Source organism: Columba livia, chromosome 23 (assembly GCF_036013475.1).
Source record: "Columba livia isolate bColLiv1 breed racing homer chromosome 23, bColLiv1.pat.W.v2, whole genome shotgun sequence".
In the NCBI taxonomy this organism is placed as follows: domain Eukaryota; kingdom Metazoa; phylum Chordata; class Aves; order Columbiformes; family Columbidae; genus Columba; species Columba livia.
The window spans coordinates 4,009,151-4,031,943 of NC_088624.1; the positions used below are offsets into that span (position 1 = coordinate 4,009,151).

Consider the following 22,793-nt stretch of genomic DNA (forward strand, 5'->3'; position numbering starts at 1 on the left):
GGGGGGGACACGAATGCCACAGCTGAGACGGGGCCGAGGCTACCTGAAGGACCCCGCATGTCCTCAGGTTTCACTCATGACCATCTGACAGCAGCAGCAGCTGCTCTGCCAACAGGCACTCACTGAGCCAAAGCCTCCAGGAGCCGAAGGAGAGGGGGAAATCTGGCCCGAAAAGATCTCTCCTTGGGATTTTGCTCTCTCCACTCGACAGTAAGTACGGGGTTCAGCCCTGGGGTGATGCCAGCCCACCGGGAAGGGTCTACGGGGTCCCAGATGTCCCCAGGTTTGCCGTTGTCACCGTGCGCGGAACAGTACAAGTAATTCTGAGGGTTTTGCCATCTGAACACCAGAGCTGGATGGGAGCAGAACAGCCCCTGTGGTCACCAGGGGGTGTTTAGGGCTGTAAGGACCCGACAAACCCCCCTGCATGGAAGACAGCCTGGAATGGGGGGTAAACATTCCTGCAGGGCTTGGGGACACAGGTGGCAGCAGCCACCTGACCCTCGGTGGCCACGGACCCGCCGCCGGGATGAGAGGGGACAGCGGGGGATGTGACGGGCAACGGGTTTCTGAGCCACCTTCCCAGCCGGGGAAAGAGAGCTCCAGGCAGGGCAGAAGTCGCAAGTCGCCTTTCTCCTGGCTTCTCCTCCTGGAGATCTAAATATAAACCTCGGCTTGGCCAAGCCAAGGTTGCAGGAAAGGTCTGCGGGGCGCTGTGCAGTGTCCCCTTTCGGGAAGGCGCCTGTCCCCGCAGAGCCCCTGTTCCCTGCAGGGGAGTGGGACGGGACCCCCACAGAGAGAGGGGGCAGAGGTGGGACCCCTCTGCTGTGCTGGAATTACGGTGACAGGGTGACATGGTGGGAAGCCACTGCTCCCCATCCACATGCAGGGGCTGCGGGGTTTGCATGCACAGCCAAAGGCTTTGGGGTGTTGGGGGTCAGGGAGACACCAAAGTGGGGTTCAGGGCTCAGACCCCCCCCACGGGCAATGCAGAAACAGACAGTGCCGGGGTGGGATTCAGCTCTTTTCTTGGGTGATTATCTCCCATTGCACATACAGCAGGTGTATGAGGCTGTGTGAAGCTGCACATGTGGGGAGTGCTGTGCACCCCCAGTGATGTTTTGGGGTTTATCCAGAGCTAATTGGCCGCTCTGGTCCCCCCATCCCTCACAACAGCAACCAGATCCTGCATCTTCTCAGCCAGATCCTGCATCCCTACCCTCTGGTACCCGGGGCCAGTGCTGAGCTGCATAGTGAAGTTTGTAGAGAAGCACAAGCACAAAACTAGAGCACAAGTGTGATGGAGCGGCTGAGGGACCTGGGGGGTTCAGCTGGAGAACAGGAGCTGAGGGGAGACCTTCTGATCTCTGAACTGCCTGAAAGGAGCTTGGAGCCAGGGGGGTCGGGCTCTGCTCCCCAGGAACAAGCGCCAGGAGCAGAGGAAACGGCCTCAAGTTGCGCCAGGGGAGGTTGAGGTTGGATGTGGGAACAATTTCTTCCCCAAAGGGCTGTGGGGCATTGGAACAGGCTGCCCAGGGCAGTGCTGGAGTCACCATCCCTGGAGGGTTGGACAGATGGACATGAGGTTCTCAGGACATGGGGCAGTGCCAGGGGTGGGGAATGCTTGGCCTCAATGGTCTTGAGGGTCTTTTCCAACCAAAATGATTCTGTGATTCTATGATTCCCTCCCCTGCCCACATCGCCGCTGATACGGATATGCGGGATCAGCCTGGGCACGCAGCGAGCAAAACAACCTGCAAAAGATTTAACAGCAGACATCGCTGAAAGACAACAATTCTATAAAACCCTGGGGGCAGTGGCACACCCCAATTTGTCCTGCTACACAGGGAGACCCTGCACATGTAGCTGTCGGACTGATGCTGTGAGCACCGTACTCTTTAGTCCTTGCCGGGAAAACACCCGAAGTTACAACAGTTCAAGGGAAAAGGGTAAATTTACAGGAAGCACTCTGAGACCACAAAGTCCTCCCTTGACATGGCTGTGCTAATATTTAAATAGCATTTTATGTTTTCTGGTTGTGTGCATAAGGGCATGATCTGGGGCAAAGGGGCCCCGTGGAGCCACTCTGGCAGCTCCATCTGCACCCAGGGAAACTTGCTGGATTTGGGGGTACAAGAGCTAGCGGCAGCAGGTAACGATGAGCCATCCAGTATCATTTCAGTGTTTGGTAGGTGGGACTAATGAGATCACTTAAAGGGAAGGGAGGAAGGGAGAGAACCTCTTTGATTATTTATACCCCGCTTCAAGTCCCTGTTCTCCAGATCTGAGTGAATTTGAATGAGATCGCTCAGGAGCTGGAAGGCAGAGTGGAGGTGAGAGCTCGGTGCTGGGCATGGGCAGGGTTGTGGTGGCCACGAGTGCCACATGTTGGTCCCAGTTTGCAGGGTGTCCAGCAGGTTTGGGGGGATTCTGCCCCTCTGGCCGCTCTGGTGAGACCCCCCTGCAGTGCTGGTCCAGCTCTGGGTCCTCAGCACAGGACAGACATGGAGCTGCTGGAGAGGGGCCAGAGGAGCCCCAGAAATGATCCGAGGCTGGAACAGCTCTGCTGGGGGACAGGTGAGAGAGTTGGGGTGTTCAGCTGGAAAAGAGAAGCTTCGGGGAGACCTTAGTGCAGCCTTTCCAGACTTAAAAGGGGCTGAGAAGAAAGATGGGAACAGACTTTTGAGCAGGGCCTGTTGTGACAGGACAAGGGGTGATGGTTTGAAACTAAAGGAGGGAGATTCAGGCTGGAGATGAGGAAGGAATTGTTGTCCCTGAGGGTGGTGAGAGCCTGGCCCAGGTTGGCCAGAGAGGTGGTGGATGAACCATCCATGGAGACATCCCAGGCCAGGCTGGACGGGGCTCTGAGCACCCTGAGCTGGTGAAGATGTCCCTGTCATGGCAGGGGGGCACTGGGGGAGATGGGAAAGTCCCTTCAACACAAACTATTCTGCAATTCTATGATCCTCCAGCTCCAGGATGCTGCAGGAGCCCCAATATTGCAAATCCCAAAGGAGGATCAGGTGTGGAACCTGCACCCAGCGCTGCTCCTTGGTGATTCCTGTGGGGATGCGTCTCTCCTGGCATCTCCTGCCTTCCCTCGGAGGTGGTTGTGTCACTGTCCCATGTGCCACCTGTGGGACAGTGGGGGACCCTGTGGGGTGGGTAGCAGGTCATTACAGCCCCCCGCCAGCCCCCCTTACCCCATACTGTCCCCTCACAGCATTTGCAGCACCTCTCAGATCCTTTCCAAGGCTGACATGAGAGCTGCTGGCAGGGAGGAGCAGGAGCTTTGGGTGACAGGCAGTGGGCAATCACAGGTCCCCGCTTTAACCCTTCCCTGCCTGCTTGAACCTCCACCGAGGCCAAAACACCCCAAAATAACCCAAATCAGCCATCCGCCTCGATGTCGCCTTTCCAGCAGCCCCCTTCCAGGGATCAGTATTGACACAGGGATGGAAAGGAGCTGTGGCCGGGGTGGGATCCCCAACGGCTCCGGGCAGCAGGGGGTTAGCACATGGCTGCAGGATGGTGCAACCTCCTATTTCCATCTGTGGCCCCAGGAGAGTATCTGAGGACTTCACAGCTCCCAGCCCGCGGATGCCACCCCCACCTCCCAGCACACCCCGGGACCCTTGGTAGGGCTGCGGGCAAACAGGCTTTGAAGTGCTGGAGTTCGAGTAAACTCAGGTCATAAGTGTGTGGAATTAATTTTCATGCATCTTATGGTGCTGCTGGACGGAGGCACCTCTGGAGGGCACATATTTGGGGGGTTAGTGGGTTATGTGCCAGGGGGAGGCTGGTGCCCCCTTGGCGTGTTCAGACTGAGGGTTTGGCTTCCAAAGGATGCCAGTGATAGCACCGGCTCGGCTGCATCTTCACAAGGAGCTGGGAGAGGGCACAGCACCTTGTTTGTGGAGCACCCATCATGGCTGGGGACCTGCTGAAGGTCCCGCTGTGACACACGGGGTGGAGCATCACGTCCTTGTCCTCCGTGTGAATCCCCATTGGATCACGGGTGTCCTTGTCCCAACACGCATGTCAAGGCAGAGATGGATCATCTGCTGCTGGGAAAGGGGCTGGAGATGGTTTCATAGAACACTTTGTGTTGAAGGGACCTTCAAAGCCCACCCAGTGTCCCCCCTGCCATGGGCAGGGACATCTTCACCAGCTCAGGTTGCTCAGAGCCCCGTCCAGCCTGGCCTGGGATGTCTCCAGGGATGGTTCATCCACCACCTCTCTGGCCAACCTGGGCCAGGCTCTCACCACCCTCTCACCCACTCAGGGACAACAATTCCTTCCTCATGGCCAGCCTGAATTATTATTTTACTGCTGTTACTTTCTTTTTACGACAATTAAGCCTGAGCTCCCTTTAAAAAAGAGAAGCCTAAAAACTGAGCAAGTTTATGGTGGGCTCAGAACAGTTGCAGTGTTTGGGACCCCCAGCAGCATCGTAAAAGGCATTTGTTTGCAAAATAGCATTTTGAAGACTTCATAGACTTTTCCAGATAGTCTTGATAATGTAGTTACAGCAAAGCATTAAGGGACAACAACATATCTGGGGATAGCGAACATCAGGCTCTTAAGTAGCACATTATCACGTTACAGAAAGGAACATAAACTTCTTTATAAAATGGCTAATTTTGGCTGGCACAACCAAAGGGTGTTTATCCTGGTTACTGCTAAAAACTCATATAATCTCAAAACCACTAATGCAGCTCTGTGCCCTGCTTGACACACCATGAAATCACCTGTGTGTGATAACTGCAGAATGTTTAGGTTTATTCAAAAATAGCGTGACTTAGAAGAGCTGGGTGGCAGGTTCACTCTATTATTTACCACATGGAGGAATTATGCTGTGCCTAATGCTACTTGTCTTTTCTCCAGCAGCCTGATAGCCATCTGCAGAGTGACCTTTCAGGCAACAGAATTTGCAGAAAAAAAAGTACGGGAGTAGAAAATAGAATAGAATAGAATAGAATAGAATAGAATAGAATAGAATAGAATAGAATAGAATAGAATAGAATAGAATAGAATAGAATAGAATAGAATAGAATAGAATAGAATAGAATAGAATAGAATAGAATAGAATAGAATAGAATAGAATAGAATAGAACGGGAGGGATGGCTCAGAATCACAGAATCGCAGAATGTCAGGGGTTGGAAGGGACCTGGAAAGCTCATCCAGTGCAATCCCCCCATGGAGCAGGAACACCCAGATGAGGTTACACAGGAAGGTGTCCAGGCGGGTTGGAATGTCTGCACAGAAGGAGACTCCACAACCCCCTGGGCAGCCTGGGCCAGGCTCTGCCACCCTCACCAGGAACAAGTTGCTTCTCATGTTTAAGTGCAACCTCCTGTGTTCCAGTTTGCACCCATTGCCCCTTGTCCTGTCACTGGTTGTCACCAGAAGAGCCTGGCTCCATCCTCCTGACACTCCCCCTTTCCATATTGATCCCCAGGAATGAGTCCCCCCTCAGTCTCCTCTTGTCCAGCTCCAGAGCCCCAGCTCCCTCAGCCTTTCCTCACACGGGAGATGCTCCACTCCCTCCAGCATCTTGGTGGCTGCGCTGGACTCTCTCCAGCAGTTCCCTGTCCTGCTGGAACTGAGGGGCCACAGCTGGACACAAGATTCCAGGTGTGGTCTCCCCAGGGCAGAGCAGAGGGGCAGGAGAACCTCTCTCAACCTACTCAGGCTGGGTGCCTGCACAGAACTCCAGCTAAGCATAGAAAACCATCAATTTTTATATCTTTACAGACTACTCATGCCATGATTCAGTCCAATGGCAGTATTTCAGTTTGGGGTCTTCTTGCTTCTCATTGGATCTTTTTCACTGATCTCAGATGGACCCTTGTTTTGTTCAGCTGTACACATTGTTTATTGTCCATGGTGCTGTTTTGTCTTGATAAATCCCTTTCTTCACAGTGAAGTGCAAAACGACCCCAGACATCTGAAATCTCTTTGCATTTTCCTTGAAGTCATTATTATTTCCACAGTTAATTCCATTCTTCCCAGCAAAGTGCAAACCAGACCTTATCTTGCAAGCGTTCAGTGTAGTTTCTAGGGTTTTTTGGTAAATATGAGCAGAACTTTACAGCTTAAGATTCCAGCAAACCCAGCTTACCAAGGAACACGAAGCAGAGCGTACATTAAAAATCACACAGCCTTATACTTCTAGATGATTCATTTTATTTAGTGTGCATTTGTTTAAGCTAAATGATTGATATGAAACTTAAATCAGACTCATCCACCAACATGGGACTAGTAAAATCATGGCTCTACCAGCTTATTTAGCAGAGAGAGCTCAACGTAAACCACCCAGGCTTGTCATATCTATAGAATAAAGTGATTGTTTTGTTCTCAAATTGCACACAGTGGAAAAGGTCTGCACGGGACCCCCTGCGCCCACAAATTTTTGGGGTTCAGTTGCTGTTCTGCTTCCTTGGGCGTTCCCCAAAAGGAAAGTTCTTGGCCTGGCTGCAGCTCAGGCTTTTCCCTCCTTTGGAGCCTGGACCGAACTGCTGGTTTGGCTGTTTGGCCACACACTCCATGGACTCAAGCGTCACCAAAAATTGGGGATTTGGAGCTTTTTGGGCTCCTTCTGCTCTGCTGGGCATGGTAGCAGGATCTGGCCCTTCCCCTTCTCCTCACCCCCATCATCCCACCACCGGGGCTGAGAACTTGGGTGTACAGAGGTAGGAAATGCTGAGGGGATAAGGACTCTGGTATTTAATCCTCCCCATGAAGCTACTTGTCCTCCATGGACACATAAATGCTGTTCTGACCACAATGAGTGTCGTCGCTCTTGGGCTGGGTTTGAACCAAACACGTGTTCTCCTGGCAGCAGGTCTCCTCACCCGTGTGATTTTGGTGTTTTAAAACTTATTTCACATGTGTAGGGGTGGAGAAAGGACCTGCTACGGGGTGATTCATGGGGTCTCCAGCAGGACTGGGAGACCAAGACCCATGGCAGGGCCCTGGGGATCCTCCCGAGCAAGCGAGGAGATGGAGATCACATGGAATCCCAGCACAGGTGGGGTTGGAGGGACCCCTGTAGATCCCCAGCCCTGCTCACACAGGATCACAGAGCAGATCACACAGGTGGGCCCAGGGGGTCTGAATGTCTCAGAGCAGGAGACTCCACACCCGCTCTGGGCAGCCTGGGCCAGGCTCTGGCACCGCAAAGGAAAGAAGTTTCTCCTCGTGTTCAGATGGAGCCTCCTGTGTTTCAGTCTGTGCCCGTTGCCCCTCACCCTGGCGTTGGGCACCACTGAACAGAGTCTGGTCCATCCTCTGACACGCACCCTGAGATATTGATCCATTGAGCAGATCCCTCTCAGCTTCTCTTCTCCAGCTCAACAGCCCCAGCTCTCTCAGTGTCTCCTCAGCACAAAGATGCTCCAGAGCCCTCAGCATCTTTGTGTCCCTCCCTGGGCTCTCTGCAGTGATTCCTTGTCCTTTTTAAACTGGGGAGCCCAGCACTGGGCCCAGAACTGCAGATGGGGCCTCCCCAGGGTAGAGTAGAAAAGAATGGATGATGTTTGTAGCTGCACATGACTGAGAATCCATCACTGAGCTGTGACTCATCTCCAAACCATGCAGTCCTCATTGCACCATCCTGCCCCACCCTGGGTGTCCTCAAGGGGATAAATAGGGGAGGGCTGGGTTCAGTCACCATCTAGGTGCTGGTCTGGGTGGAAGTGGGTTGTCCCAGGAGGATTTGGGGTGAAAATAGCAAGGAATGGGTGCTGCAGGATTGTGCTGTGATGGGTTCTGGTTGTGTGTGCAACAAGGTCTCGTTTCCAGAGCACTTGAGCTGCTGAGTGCTGGCTTATCTCCTCCAGCCTTAAGTTCTTGTAGCTAAAAGCATGTGCACCGGCTCTCCCAGAGCTGGCTGTTTGCTGGCTTTGCCGCAGGAGCCTATTGTTTCCAGGCTAATCCCTGCTGTGGGGAGTCCTCCCTGTGCTGTTCACTGCCAGCACTTGGCTGAGCATCACCTGGCTCTGCTGTTCCTGGTGAGCGAAGCTGATTCCCACTTTGCTGATGACCATTTGGGTTGTTTTTTGTCTTGGATTTGTGTTCCTCTCCAGCCTCTTCTGGACGGGGCTCTGAGCAACCTCATCTGGGTGAAGACGTCCTTGCTCATGGCAGGGGGTTGGACTGGATAAGCTTGAAAGGTCCATTCAACCCAAATTATTTGATGATTCTATGATCCTCTTTGAGCACCTCCTGCTTATCCCTGGGTAGTGTTACCAGCCCGCAGCATCTCCCCCTACAGCTGCAAATCCCGGTTCTGCTGGGGATGCTCCATCAGCAGCTGGACCTGTTCAGCACAATGGGTTTAGCCCAGCGAGAGGAGACACAGACTGAAAGCGAAGCCGGTGCTGCCTGCTCCCCTCCTGCCGGAGGAGGAATGAGCAGAGTCATGGGGCTGCAGAAACCTGACCCCGGCAGTGATCGCTGGTGGCAGCTGGAGGCACAGCCACCTCCGTCAGGGCGCAGCGAGCGGGGACAGGGCGTTGCTGGGGGTTCGGAGGGGCAGGACGCAATGGGAGGCGCTGGGGAAGGTGTGGAGCATGTAGCACCCTGTGAGAAAAACCTTGGAGAGCAGTGTGCTGCTAGAGCCCTGCAGGGTGCTGGAGGGGCCAATATTACAGTCTCACTCTAATAGGTCTGAAAAACTGTATGTCGGGGGAAACTGGGGCTGGCTAGACCAACAGGCTCCTCAGAGTCCCCAGGAGATGGGATGAATTGGTCCCTGCTGGGTGCTGTGGGTCCTGAGCATCCTTACAGCCATCTGAAAGGAGCCTTGAGCCAGGGGGATCAGGCTCTGCTCCCCAGGAACAAGCGCCAGGAGCAGAGGAAACGGCCTCAAGTTGCGCCAGGGGAGGTTGAGGTTGGATCTGGGGAACAATTTCTTCCCCAAAGGGCTGTGGAGCATTGGAACAGGCTGCCCAGGGCAGTGCTGGAGTCACCATCCCTGGAGGGCTGGACAGATGGACATGAGGTTCTCAGGACATGGGGCAGTGCCAGGGTTGGGGGTAATGGCTGCATTTGATGATTTTGAGGGTTTCTTCCACCCAAAATTGTTCTGTGATTCTATCCCTGGTGGGACTTGGGACAGATAGAACCAGACACAGCCCTGTGCTTTTGGGTTGAACTTTGAGGCCACTGGTAACAAGGGAATGCAAAGGACAAGTTTCCAGCTCTGCTGAGTGTGAAATAGGTGTAAATCCAGAATAACTCTGGAGGAGCAGCAGCAGCAGCGCCCTGCCGACCTGCTGCCATGGGCACTGTCCCCTCAGAGACATGTGGTGGAAAAAATTCCCTTTTTGCTTGTGTTGATGAGGTCCCACGTTTGGTTCCAGCCGGCTTGGGTTGACATGGGGCTGTGTCCCTCTGGGATTTCTGCTCCAGGTCCTTCCAGCCCAAACCATTCTATGATCAATTTGACTTCAAGGACTGAGCAAAAATGCCCCCAAAACTGCCCCAGCTGGTGTTGCCTTCTCACTCCCTTCTCCCCAGCAGGCTGGGCGCAGGCGTCCCAGGAGCAGAATGAGAGGATGGCCAACCTGCCACACATCCCGGGCCCCGAGAACCTCCGTCCCTTCACCCCCGCCTCACTGGCTGCCATTGAGCAGCGCATCCTCGAGGCAGAGGCTCTCAAGATAAAGCGGCAGCAAGTGGAGCTGCCGGAGGAAGAGGAGATCAAGCCCAGCAGTGACCTGGAAGCCGGGAAGAACCTGCCTCTTATCTATGGTGACCCACCGCTGGAGCTCATTGGGACACCCTTGGAGGACCTGGACCCATTCTACAAGGATAAGAAGGTGAGGGGCAGAGCTTAGCCTATGGGTAGACTTGGTGTTAGATGCAAGTCGCAAGAAAAAGACCAAAGCATGTACCTCTCCTTCTTTCCCCCATGCCCCAGGGTCTTGCATGAGCCCATCTTGGTGATCCACAGCCCCCACTTGTTGTGGTTGCTCCTCTAAAGCAGAGCATCTGTTCCTTGGCAAAGTCCCAAGGCTTTGGAGATGAAAAGCATGCACAGAGGTTCCACCTCTATGGGCAGCACTTGTTCTGTGCTTGTTTTGGGGGTGCGCAGAAGGGCTAACCCATCTCCCTCCTCTCTTTTCTCCACAGACATTCATAGTCCTCAACAAAGGGAAGTCCATCTTCCGCTTCTCAGCAACCCCTGCCCTCTACCTGCTGGGCCCCTTCCACCCCATCCGCAGAGGAGCCATCAAAGTGCTCGTCCATTCATATCCTTGCCCGCTGTGATGCTGCTTCATTGACAGGTCAAACCCCCATGCTCAGCACACAAAGAGCTCTGGGAGAGGGTCAAGTGAAGTGTTTTGTGATGGTTTGGTGAACAAATCTCCCGGGTTGACCCCCTCCACAGCCAGGACGCACTGCTCAGCCATCCCAGTGCTGTAGTCCCTTCCTAAGAATGGCCCCTCAAAGGCTTTGGGCACTTTGGTGGCACCAAGAGCTCTTGGTTGGAGAAGGGGAGAAACCCAAGTGGTGGAGCTTCCTGGGAAGAGGTTCAAGGCCTTGGAAAGGAAGGAAAATGTTTATAGGTCAGGAGATCCTGTCCCATCTGGGAAGTGGGTAAATTGGGGAGCTCAAAGGATGCCTTGGGAGAGGGGAGGCAGAGGAACCAAGATATTGGGGTACAGAAAGGAGGTGACTTAGGCAGTGCTGAGGCTTTTGGTGTGAGACAAGCAGAGATGTAAAGACAGGTAAGGACTCCAAGAGCACGAGGGGTACTAGGATGGTGGGAAGTGATCCCAGTAGAGCTTGGTGGCCAGAAGGTAGGAAGAAAAAGTGAGGGGTGATTGTGGCAGAGGGATCAGACAAGGGAAGATGTATCTTGGGGTGATGGAGAGGAAGGAGCACAGGGGACAAGCGAGGAGGCAGAGGCAGCACCACCAAGATGGGGAGGGGGCCAGGAAGGGGACAAGAGGAGTAGGGGTGCTTGGCTTCATAACTGTGTGAAGCGGGGAATGTAGGCAACAGCCAGGGCATTTCTCCTTGACAAGTTTTAAATTATTCAGCATGTTCATCATGATCACAATTTTAACCAACTGCGTGTTTATGACGATGAGCAACCCCCCAGCGTGGTCCAAGAACGTGGAGTAAGTCCCTGCATCCCATGACATCACCTGTCACTGGTGATCATCAGTCTTGTGAGGGACAGGACCAAGGCTGAGAGGGGTGTTGGGATCCAGGCAACCTCCAGAGGAGGAAGGATGTCATTAGAAGATGCTGGTGGCCCTCTTGAGCTCAGAAGGGACATTCACACCCCATATGGCAAAGAGTGGGAGCGTTTCAGAACTGCCCAGAACCCGGTGGGGTCCCTGTGACAGGAGATCAATCCAAAGCAGGTTGGGTTGTGTCCGGTCAGCAGTGATGGCCTGTTGAGGCTGAGCAGATCCACCACTCTAAGGAGCACGGACAACCGGCTCTAGGTGGAAAGGGGGAAATACAGCATTTTCTGCTGCTGTCCTGCACAGCTGGGCCTCAGCAGGGTTTTACGGAGAGCATGGTGGTGTGGGACATCAGCAGGGACCAAAGGTGTTGCAGAATAGTCACCAAAGGGGGTAATACCTCAAGAAGTCCCAACTTGCCTTCTGAGGTTAGGTGAAAATCTCCTCCAGTGCTGAAACACCCCAGAATCCAGCAGCTTGTGACCATGAGCCCCCAAACTCAGCTTCCCAGGATGGTCCCACTGGTAGGCATGGACCAAACCTCATCCTGAGCTGGCCCTTGGACCTGGGTGAGCATCTCAAGTCACCGTTCCCATTTCAGATACACCTTCACCGCAATATACACCTTCGAGTCCCTCATCAAGATACTGTCGAGAGGCTTCTGCATTGATGACTTCACATTCCTGCGTGACCCGTGGAACTGGCTGGACTTCATGGTCATCTCCATGGCGTGAGTTTGGTGGGATGGGGGGAGGACAGGAGGTCTGGCCACTGCACCCGGGGGATGGAACCTGAGGAGAAGGGTTGAGAACCAAGGAGTTGGGTGCTTGGCAAAGCCCTTAAGTCCTCTCCTGTCCTGCAGCTACATCACTGAGTTCGTGGACCTGGGGAACATCTCTGCTCTCAGGACCTTCCGTGTCCTCCGTGCCTTGAAAACCATCACCGTGATACCAGGTGTGACTTAAAGAAGGGGTCTCCCCTCCATAGCTTCACCTTCCTTGAGCTCAGGTTTTCCCACATTTCACAGCAATTCCTTGTTCTTTTGGCAGCTCTAAGAGAAAACAGAGGCAATAAGGTATTGGATGCTTATAAATAATTTTCCACATAGTTCAGCTTTTGGGTCAGGTCCTGCTGATTTTATATCTTGAAAGTAGCTGCATTTATTCAATTGTTTGGCCAGGAAAGGCCCTGATGACCCAGATCTGGTGGTTCTAGGGCTCCTTGGAGATGCCTTAAGTGGGCTTGTACTCACGTTGTGTTCATGGGCTTGATTAATCAATACACTTTGCTTGGTCCTTGGAGCTATAAACTCAGTTTTGTCCCCACTGCTGACCGTGCTGCTGCTGAGATTGTGATATTTAATGGGCATTAGTGCAAGAGCCATGTGGCGAGTGTTCCATATTACCCCAAACATCCATCCTGCAGAGTCAGGAGTGTGTTATCAAACACCTCTGATGGCTGTTTCCTGAATTTTATACCATTTTAATACCCTGCTTTTGTACCCCCTGGTGCAAGCTCACAGAAATGATAGGTCAGACCCCTTGGAGAAGCATGAGATTGAACTGAAAATTATAACTTATTGTGGTGAATAAATTTGTGTGTCCCTGAAATTTCCAGATTTTTACAGTTCATATTTGAAGGGGTTTTTTTGCCTCTATCAAATGGGCTAAAAATTGCATTTAGGAAAACATAAACTGCTGCTGCTTTCAGGAATGACATCCCCCCAAGAGCCTCTGCAGAAATAGCTGTTGCAAAAATAAGCTGTTTTGGAATTTCTGTCCTCAGCAGTTTCCTAACATAGACAAGCCCTTGGAGAACAGGGTTTTACCTAAATAGTTTGGGGGGGATGTCATGATGACAGAGCTAGAAATCATGTGTCTTTTGAGAATTGCCTACATGTGAGAAATCTCTGTGCTGAGAGCTGCTTTTAAGATCGATGTCAGGGTACCTTGGCATCACCCATCATCCATGTAGACCTGGGGCGATGGGAACAATATCTTCCACGTCAAAAACCCATTGAGGATCTGTGGATGAGCCTCCCCTGTGGAGGAAATAGCAATGCTGTGGGGGAAGAGATGAGTTAATCCTGATATTTAATGCAAATGTTGCTTTGCCACCTTCACTCAGACGTGTTGAGGTTTCTCCAGCTTGAAGGGGTCAGGCTGGAGGGTCTGGCTGGGCTCCCAGCCACCCACGGGACAGCAGCACATAGGGGTGTTGGACCACGCAGGCTTTCCTGACCTGAGATCAGTGCTCAGCATCTGCCAGCTGGGCTGACAAATAGTTTTTCCAGGTGCCACAGCAAAGTGATCTGTCCTGGAGGTCTGGGCCAAAAAAAGGCCAGATGGTTGCATCTGGGTAAAACATAAAGCCAAAAGGAACTAACAGCTGCCAGGCTGGGCTTTGGTTTGTAATGCCCAGGTTAAGGTTGGCATGGGGAGGCTTGGCTGGTGCTGGAGACAGTTTTTGGGGAAGGATTTATGCCCCTCAGTGAAGTGTGTGGACAGAGGGGCAGCTGGGATGCAACACAGGGCACAGAGCTGGGGTGAACTTGGTGATACCACAAGTAGCCACCAGATCCAGCACCTTTTGGGAACGCCAGAGCATGTTCTTCACAATTAGCAAATGAGTAATTAGCTCAGTAGTGCTGCCTCCCTCTAGGGCTGAAGACAATTGTTGGGGCTCTGATCCAGTCAGTGAAGAAGCTCTCAGATGTCATGATCCTCACAGTCTTCTGCCTGAGCGTCTTCGCCCTCATCGGCCTCCAGCTCTTCATGGGGAACCTTCGGCAGAAGTGTGTGCGGTGGCCCCCCCTCAATGACACCCTGATGGGGGACATGGGGCTGGACAATGACACGTTGACCAATGCAACTCTCTATGGCAACTTTGCTGATGGCAACTTCACTGACGGCAACTTCACCGCCAACTTCACCAGCAACAGCACTTTTGATTTTGAGGCCTACATCAACGATGAAGGTAACGTCCATGTGTCCCTTTCTCCATTGAACCATCATCCTGGTTTGCTCCTCCGTTTCCTCACTCTTCCTCTGTATCTGACCAAAACGGTTTGTTCCCTGGGACAAGAGGAAACGGCCTCAGGTTGCTCAAGGGGAGATTGAGGTTGGATCTGGGGAACAATTTCTTCCCCAAAGGGCTGTGGGGCATTGGAACAGGCTGCCCAGGGCAGTGCTGGAGTCACCATCCCTGGAGGGGATGAACAGACCAGAGATGATGTTCTCATGGACATGGGGCAGTGCCAGAGTTGAGTTAACGGTTGGACGCCATGATCTTAAAGGTCTCTTCCAACCAAAATGGTTCTATGGACCTTCCTGCCGAGGTGCTTTGCAGGGATAGATGTTACTGGTGGGTGAAAGAGGTTGTGCATACTCATGGGATGGAAAGATGGGATCAAATACTCCTTCCCAGGTAAAATGCAGTCCACCAGCAGAAGCCAGACTTCTCCAGAAAGGTTTCACCGTGGGGAGGCCAGGACAAACCAGTATTTCCATATAGTGTGGGCACCAGTGAACAGCTTCTCTGTCTGTCTGGTCACAGCACGGAGACCAAACCTTTCAGGAGCAGATGGGACTTTAGGTGGAAAACCTGAGGGAAGGATGCAGGAGTGACATTTCTCACCTGCTTTCACCACTGCATCAGAGCTGGGTCCTTCCCCAAGGACCACTGTGTCCAGTGACGATTGCATGGAGCACAGGTCCTCAGACAGGTCTCCAAGTTTACCACATTACTACTACTTCTTGGAGATGAGTTTGTCCCAAAAAGGGTGGTGGGGCTTCTTGGTTTGTTCTTTGGTTTTGAGGTTTTTAAAACTCCAAGAAAATGTAAAATAATCTCAGAAAATCTGCCTGGCAGAGCTGCAGGGTGGTGGGATGCTCCATGGGGATGTTTCGGGTCTCATTTAGAGGACGCAGCAGAAGGTCAGGTTTCTTCTCGGCTGAGCTGCTTTGCCCGACTGTACAAGTAGCTCTGGCATCAATTACAGGAAGGCTCCTTGGTAGGGGTGCAAATTCAATCTACAGGATCTAGTGAGTGCAGCACAAATAGCAACAGCACCTTGCAGCCATGTGTGCGGGTTAACAGAGGTTGGGGCAGGGCCAAAAACACATCTCCTGGAGCTTCACGTCTCCTCCATGAGCCCATGTAGGTTAAATAAAAGCCTGGTGGCAAGAAGCCAGGTAGAGCTGGGGATGCTTTCAGGAAGCTCCAGAAATCTGTGTGGCTCTTGGAAGGGCTGTGCTGCAAAAATGATCCGAGGCTGGAACAGCTCTGCTAGGGGACAGGCTGAGAGAGTTGGGGTGTTCAGCTGAGAAGAGAAGCTCCAGGAGACCTTATTGCAGCCTTTCTGGACTTAAAAGGGGCTGAGAAGAAAGATGGGGACAGACTTTTGAGCAGGGCCTGTTGTGACAGGACAAGGGGTGATGGTTTGAAAGTAAAGGAGGGAGATTCAGGCTGGACATGAGGAAGGAATTGTTGTCCCTGAGGGTGGTGAGAGCCTGGCCCAGGTTGGCCAGAGAGGTGGTGGATGAACCATCCCTGGAGACATCCCAAGCCAGGCTGGACGGGGCTCTGAGCAACGTGAGCTGGTGAAGATGTCCCTGCTCATGGCAGGGGGGGCACTGGGGAGCTGGGAACGTCCCTTCACCCCAAACTGACTCTTTCTATCATTCTCTGTTTCTGTGAGGTCTAGCTGCCATTTTCCATGTCCTGCAGGTGCTCAGCTGTGTGTCCCTGGGGGAAGGTGACCTGTGGTGTCACTTTTAGGTGCCTCCTGTGGCTCTGGGTCTGTGCTGGAGCTTTAAGGACCCCTGGTTTGTGGACATGGTGGGTTACCCCACCGGGAAGGGGCTGGTTGGAATGAGAGCAGCAGGAGGAATGCGATGGCCATGGAGCAGTCGCAAACCATTTCTACAGGGGTTTTTGGGGCCCCTGGGAACGCCCTCCTATTTTGTATATACATTTTTTTGTTCCCCCTAGCAAAACGGACCAGCCCGTGTCCTTCGACCACATGCTATTCCACCTTCCCAGGAGGCCTTTCCCTGGCCAACCTGGCTGGTTCCTGAGATCTTTATGGGCTTGAAGCCATCTGGTTGGGTTGGTGAAACAACTCCACAAGGTCTCGGAGCTGGTGCCAAGTCGTTCAATGCAAATAGCAAAGTCAGCAGAGACAAGAACCCAGCACCCAATGCTGGGATTCCAGGAACTTCCCTGACAGCAACGAGCTGCCAAGAATTTGAAAATCTATGTTTGTGGGTTCTGTTTTTTTGTTTTGTTTTGTTTGTGGTGGTGGTGGCTTTGGTTTGATTTGGGTTTTTTTTTTGTTGGGTTTTTTGGTTCATTTGTTTTGGGGTTTTTTGTTGCTACCTTTTTTAATGTCTTGTTCTTTCCCCAAACGCAAAGCAAATTTCTACTTTCTGGAAGGAGCGCTCGACGCCCTGCTCTGCGGGAACAGCAGCGATGCTGGGTGAGTTCAGCCTTTGCTGGTGGCCAGTGTCCCCCCACAGCTCCCTGGGAGGGGACAAGGCAGCCAGTGCAGCCTGGGGACCAGTGATGCTTGGGTAGGACAGGATCGGGGCTGGGAACATGGCAGATGAATCAAGACTGTATCATCTTTGGGGAGTATCAGTCCAGGCATCCAACCTGTATCATCTCAGGGGGGTATCAGTCCAGGCATCCAACCTGTATCATATTGGGGGGGGTATCGGTCCAGGCATCCCACCTGCATCATCTCAGGGAGGTATCGGTCCAGGCATCCAACCTGTATCGTATTGGGGGGGTATCAGTCCAGGCATCCAACCTATATCATCTCAGGGGGGTATCAGTCCAGGCATCCAACCTATATCATCTCAGGGGGGTATCAGTCCAGGCATCCAACCTATATCATCTCAGGGGGGTATCAGTCCAGGCATCCAACCTGTATTATATTGGGGGGGGTATCTGTCCAGGCATCCCACCTGTATCATTTCAGGGGGGTGTTGGTCCAGACCTCCCACCTGTATTATCTCAGGGGGATGTCAGTCCAGGCCTCCCACCTGTATCACCTCAGGGGGGTATCAGTCTGGACATCCAGACTATATCAGCTTGGAGAAGGAGGTTCTGCTGAAGCATCTCAGCATCTCCAGGGGCTGCTGTGGATACAGGAGGGGCAGCACTGGGGGCTGACACCGGCTGCCCCTGCGGCTCCTTTGGTAGGAAGTGCCCTGAAGGGTACCAGTGCATGAAGGCAGGGAGGAACCCCAACTACGGCTACACCAGCTACGACACCTTCAGCTGGGCTTTCCTGGCCCTCTTCCGTCTCATGACACAGGACTACTGGGAGAACCTCTTCCAGCTGGTAGGCATAACATTTTTTCTATCCTTGTGCAAATGCTTCTCTCATTTTGATGCTGTCCCTGGTCTAGGACAGGTAAAAGTCACTTGGCTGGGATCATGTGGGACCTTGTTTTGTGATTTATGGATCTAAACAGGATCGGCAGGAATGGGGCACGGTCCCATCCAGTTCCCCAACCTGAGCAGTGCAGTGTATTTTCCAGGGCAAAGCCCAGGTGTGCTTCAGCCATGTGGTGAGCTGTACCATTGAAACTGGGGATTTATAGGAGTATCTAGAACATCTCTGGCTTTAGCTAAGGGAGAGGGGAAGGGGGGAAAAGGCCACTTGTCCCCTGCACTGAGTCATCCCCCAGGTAGAAGTTGCAGATGCCACAAAATCCCAACTGACCCTGGGTCCAGGGACTGCTTAGATGAAAGCAAGCCTACATTTAAAGGCTACATGTGTCCTCTGGAAATTATTATGCCCAGATCATGAGGTAAAAAGGGTCATTCTTGATCCAAGGGTGAGACCTGAGAAGTTGGGGGCTGGGGGACATGAGTCACTGTCACGGCAAAGCGAGTCTCTGATGAAATATTGGTCTCATCTCCAACTCTACCACCCATCACGGAGCAGTGTGGCTGGATTTGCTGAGACATCTGGCCATTTCACACCAGTCCTGACCCAGTGCCATGGACTGCAGGAAGGTCCCCTGGGCAAGGACAAGCCCTTGGGGAAGATGGGAGCAAAAGATGCATCGATGAGGATCTTGGGGACATGGTTTAGTGACAGGATTGGGTTAATGGTTGGACTCGATCATCTTGAGTGTCTCTTCCAACTAAAATGATTTGATGATTCTAAAAATCTTGTACTCCTACCACAAATGGGATGGTGCCCTTTCATGGGAAGCATCTTCAAACTGATACTGTGCTGAGCTGATGTGACAACCCGTGTCTCCTCTTCCCACAGACGCTGCGTTCAGCAGGGAAAACATACATGATCTTCTTCGTGGTGGTTATATTTCTTGGTTCCTTCTACCTCATCAACCTCATCCTCGCCGTGGTGGCCATGGCTTACGCAGAACAAAATGACGCCACAATGCTGGAGGAGCAGCAGAAGGAGGAGGAATTTCAGCAGCTCATGGAGCAGCTGAAGAAGCACCAAGAGGAGCAAGAGAAGTTGGTTGGTGGAAAGTGTAGAGGCCAAAATGAGGGATCTCAGGAAACAGGAGGAGAGAAGGGGAGGGAGCAACAAGCATGGTGGTGTCTTTATTTATGTAAAATCCAATAATAATCCCCATTTGGCCTGTAGTTAGCAAAGGTAGGAACACAGTTTAGTGCTAGGGTTGCGTTATGGTTGGACTTGATGATCCTGAGGGTCTCTTCCAACAGAAATGACTCTATGATTCTATAATTGAGTAACTATTTGGGGGGTCACAGCTGAATCAAAAAGTTGAGATACTGTCCTGGGAGCGGGGGAGAGGAAAAGGCTGAAAAGATTTAATTTCCACATCCATAATCCAGCACAAGGGAGCACTGGGAGGCAGCAGAGAGGTGCAGGACAGAGTTGTGGTATTGCTTTAAAAGGAGGAGGTGAGAAACAAGGCAGAAAAGGCACAATATATCTTCCTGTAGCACATCAGGAGCAGGAAACCCAACAGAGTCTGTACGGGGAGATTATGATCAGGTGAACAAAAAGAAGCAAAGAGGAATTCTTTAGCGAACCATTTGCTTTAGGCCAAGATTGGGAAGAGCAGAGAGGGCTCAAGACACCCTGTGTCTCACCCCAGGAGGTTGGGGTGTCCTTGCAGGACCTGAAGCAAAACTCCTGGGGTCTGGCCCCACCGCTGTCCCTCAACGCATGAGCAGATACCAGAGTTTGCACTGATATTTCTCCAAGCTAGTGTCAAAACGGGTGATGCCTGATTTCCATCCATTTGCTCCATTGCACTCCTGGGGTGTCACTTTAGCCCCTTTCTGGTCCTTGCAAAGTCTTTTTTCAGTACAATACGCCTCTAAAAATGTGGGCAGAAGCTTCTGTGATGCCTGATGCTGCTGCTCAGCCGTTTTCCATCTCTGATCATCATTCTGGTCTTTGTCAGCGACGTCGGCAGGAGACATCCCTGCAAATCTCGCTGTTAGTCTGGGCAAGAGCCCAACTTCCTCACACACAGACACAAAACAGTGTTTTCTTTTCTCTAGCACCTCTGTCTCTTGATGCTTATCAGTGCTGAGCCACAACATCCTCCCAGGAAGTGGCTCAATGCTCTTATCTGGCTGCTGCTGTTTGCAGGATGGGCCTAAGCAAGCCCAGCCTAAGGGGTGGGGACTCTGGGGCTGAGCACAAAGCCACTGCTGTGGCTAGTTTTTCCCCAAGCAAATTAACCAGTGAGTTGCCCAAAGGCTTTATTAAGGGATGATACTCTTTGTCACCTAGAGAAATGGAAACGACAGAGGGCTGAGAATGAGGGCAAAGCACCTACAAGAAATGGGCACTCGGATCCATTTATTAATAATATCCAGCAGCTGAGTGTGGAAATCATTTTGCATCTTGATGTGCGGTGGGAACAGAGAGGTTCCTGCTCTGCTGTGGCATCCTTAGTGCTACCAGAAGGTGCAGTGAACTTCAAATATTAATATCACTGTCGGAAAGGAAAAAATAATGAAATTATTGCATGTGCAAATAAAAGCCTAATAAAATATTTGGGGAAAAAAAGAATTGACCCAAACATTGACAAATTCAGTGAAAGTCCAAAAATCTTGCACATTGCTTTTCAGCAAAAGCCTTGAAGAGTTTGCTTCTTTCTCGTTTGGGGTGAAAGTGCATTTCAAAGATTAAAATTTACTGCAAGACAGGAATTAGAGGGTTTGTGTAGCTTTGTCCTTATGAATTATTCTACCTGATCAAATCTGAGCAGATCTAATATGGCTGAGAAGAGAGCTCAGTGCAGGTGGGGTGTGCAAGTGAAAAGCAAGTTCTTGCAAGTTCAACATTTCTGCAGGAAATCTGTTTGCTAAACCCCACTGTGATCCCACCAATGGTTTGAAACTAAAGGAGGGAGATTCAGGCTGGAGATGAGGAAGGAATTGTTGTCCCTGAGGGTGGTGAGAGCCTGGCCCAGGTTGGCCAAAGAGGTGGTGGATGAACCATCCCTGGAGACATCCCAGGCCAGGCTGGACGGGGCTCTGAGCAACCTGAGCTGGTGAAGATGTCCCTGCTCATGGCAGGGGGGGCACTGGGGAGCTGGGAACGTCCCTTCACCCCAAACTGACTCTATGGGTCACTGCAGTTGCAGGACCGTCAATCCAGCAGTGGTTCCCTGCCCAGCGGAGTGGCCGAGAAGGAAGGTGACTCGGACCTGAACAGCGACCAGGAGAAGGCAAAGGACGGCAAAGGGCAGGTGGTCCCCAAGGTGGTGCTGGAGCGCCAGGCTACGGTGATCGATGTATGTGCTTGACTCCCTCTGCCATCCCTCATACGCCCCGGTGAAGGGTCAGACTTGTGCCCAGCTTGTTGTGGACCCTACAAGCCTTTCTGCAGCCCACCTGTAGCTCCCATGTTGCACCCCCAGGTCTCTCCAAACCATGCCCCTCTTTTCTGTTTGCTCAATCTTTAACCACATTAAACACCCTCCAGCGCTCTGCATTTATCCCCTGTGACCTCCTCTCCTTCCAGTTCAACCAAACCAACGATCTGGAGAAATCAGACCACAACCACCTCACTGTGGGCAACCAAGATGGGCCAGGCCTGGAGAAGAGGGTGGGGAGCGCCATCAGCGTCATCTCCAACACGGTGGAAGGTACATCCTTCCCAGGGATGGGTGGGGACTGTGTGTCAACTGTTTCCGCTCGACCGTTGTGCATTGGTGGGCTTGGGTTGCTCAGCACATGCTAGTGGTAGCAGCTGTGTGAGGGGTGACCATGGACCTGGGGTCTCCATCCAGGTTCAGTGATGCTCAAAGCTCTTCATCCAACTCACTCAGATGATGCCTGGAGGCAATAATACAATATCTCATGCAAATGAATTGGATTGCAGTTGTTTACAACAGTCTCCAGAGTCAACTGGGAGCTGGCTTCCCAAGAGCTCCTGTCTCAGCTGCAGTAAAAAGTACCATAGACTCAGCAATAACGGGTTTCTCAGCCCTGCCCTCCATGGGAATGGCCACCAAACTCACGAGGGTGGTTCCCTGGGTTTCCCTGCAATCTCAATATGGTGAGGACACCCCAAATCTTGCCCAGGTGCTGAGAGAAGGACTGGGCTGAGAGTTCCATTCCTCTCTGAGTTGAATGGCCCACAACATCCCTTGGCATGCTCCTCCTTTTAGCCCCCTTATTAAACTCTTAGATAGTCTAGGGCTGGTTCAGGACCTCAGGAGAGGTCTCTTCTAGTGGGTTAGCACTTGGCCCACCCATGGGAAGACAGGAGAACCCCACACTGACCTCATTTTTCCTTCCTGCCCTCAGAGCTGGAGGAAGCTCATCAGAAATGCCCATCCTGGTGGTACAAATTTGCCCACATGTTCCTGGTCTGGAACTGCTGCCCTCCGTGGGTGAAGCTGAAAGAGTTTGTCAAGCTGGTGGTCATGGACCCCTTCGTGGACTTGGGCATCACCATCTGCATCGTGCTCAACACGCTCTTCATGGCCATGGAGCATTACCCCATGACGGAGGAGTTCGAGAACGTGCTGACCGTGGGGAACCTGGTAGGCAGCTATGGGTGTCCCATCCATCCCTGTCCAGAGCCACAGCAGCCCCACCACCCACCATGGTGGGCAGATCCCCTCTGCTGTCATTGTGTCACCTGAACAGCAGGGATGAATATCTGTAAACGCTTCCCAGCTACTGAAAAACTGCTTGGGGGGTCTGATCGCAGCATCTCTGTGGTGGGTCGGGTTCCGGGATGGTTTAGATCAAGGGACGTGATGGTGAGGGTGGGATCTATCATCCCCTGCTCCCATTCTGCTGCAGCTGTCGTCTTGTTTTGTGCATGTTGGTGGTGCTGATGTGGCAACTGGCTTGCAGAGCTTTCCTGAGCCACCTCCTATGTTGCAACCCAGGGTCAGGCACAAGCTGCTGCAGCCCTGGCTGACACTGCAGTGTCCTTGTGATGCCGAGTGTCTGTGGGGCAGAGCAGGGGCCAGCTCAGGGACTGGGAGCAAACAGGTCCCCATGGACCAGTAGGCAACAGTGCTAGTAGGAAGCATAATAATAATAGAATCATAGATACGTTTTGGGTGGAAAAGCCCCTCAAGTTCAAGTCCAAC

The 22,793-nt window shown here is 52.3% G+C and overlaps 1 protein-coding gene across 5 annotated transcripts in view; it reads left to right on the forward strand.

Annotated features, from left to right (window-relative positions):
- The window catches only part of SCN4A (sodium voltage-gated channel alpha subunit 4), a 44,287-nt gene continuing 21,494 nt past the window's right edge, over positions 1-22,793 (forward strand). Inside the window, exons 1-13 of one of the 5 annotated variants that reach the window (XM_065039786.1) lie at positions 1-210; positions 9,527-9,828; positions 10,142-10,260; positions 11,047-11,136; positions 11,810-11,938; positions 12,071-12,162; positions 13,870-14,184; positions 16,624-16,687; positions 17,416-17,557; positions 18,500-18,712; positions 20,820-20,975; positions 21,206-21,329; positions 21,994-22,232. In XM_065039786.1, the coding sequence (XP_064895858.1) occupies positions 9,565-9,828; positions 10,142-10,260; positions 11,047-11,136; positions 11,810-11,938; positions 12,071-12,162; positions 13,870-14,184; positions 16,624-16,687; positions 17,416-17,557; positions 18,500-18,712; positions 20,820-20,975; positions 21,206-21,329; positions 21,994-22,232 (1,947 nt within the window). In that variant the 5' untranslated portion in view covers positions 1-210; positions 9,527-9,564. Of the gene's footprint in view, positions 211-2,043; positions 2,153-2,199; positions 2,334-9,526; positions 9,829-10,141; positions 10,261-11,046; positions 11,137-11,809; positions 11,939-12,070; positions 12,163-13,869; positions 14,185-16,623; positions 16,688-17,415; positions 17,558-18,499; positions 18,713-20,819; positions 20,976-21,205; positions 21,330-21,993; positions 22,233-22,793 lie in introns of those variants that run through there. The other 4 variants (XM_065039785.1, XM_065039784.1, XM_065039783.1 and 1 more) reach the window with 4 other exon arrangements.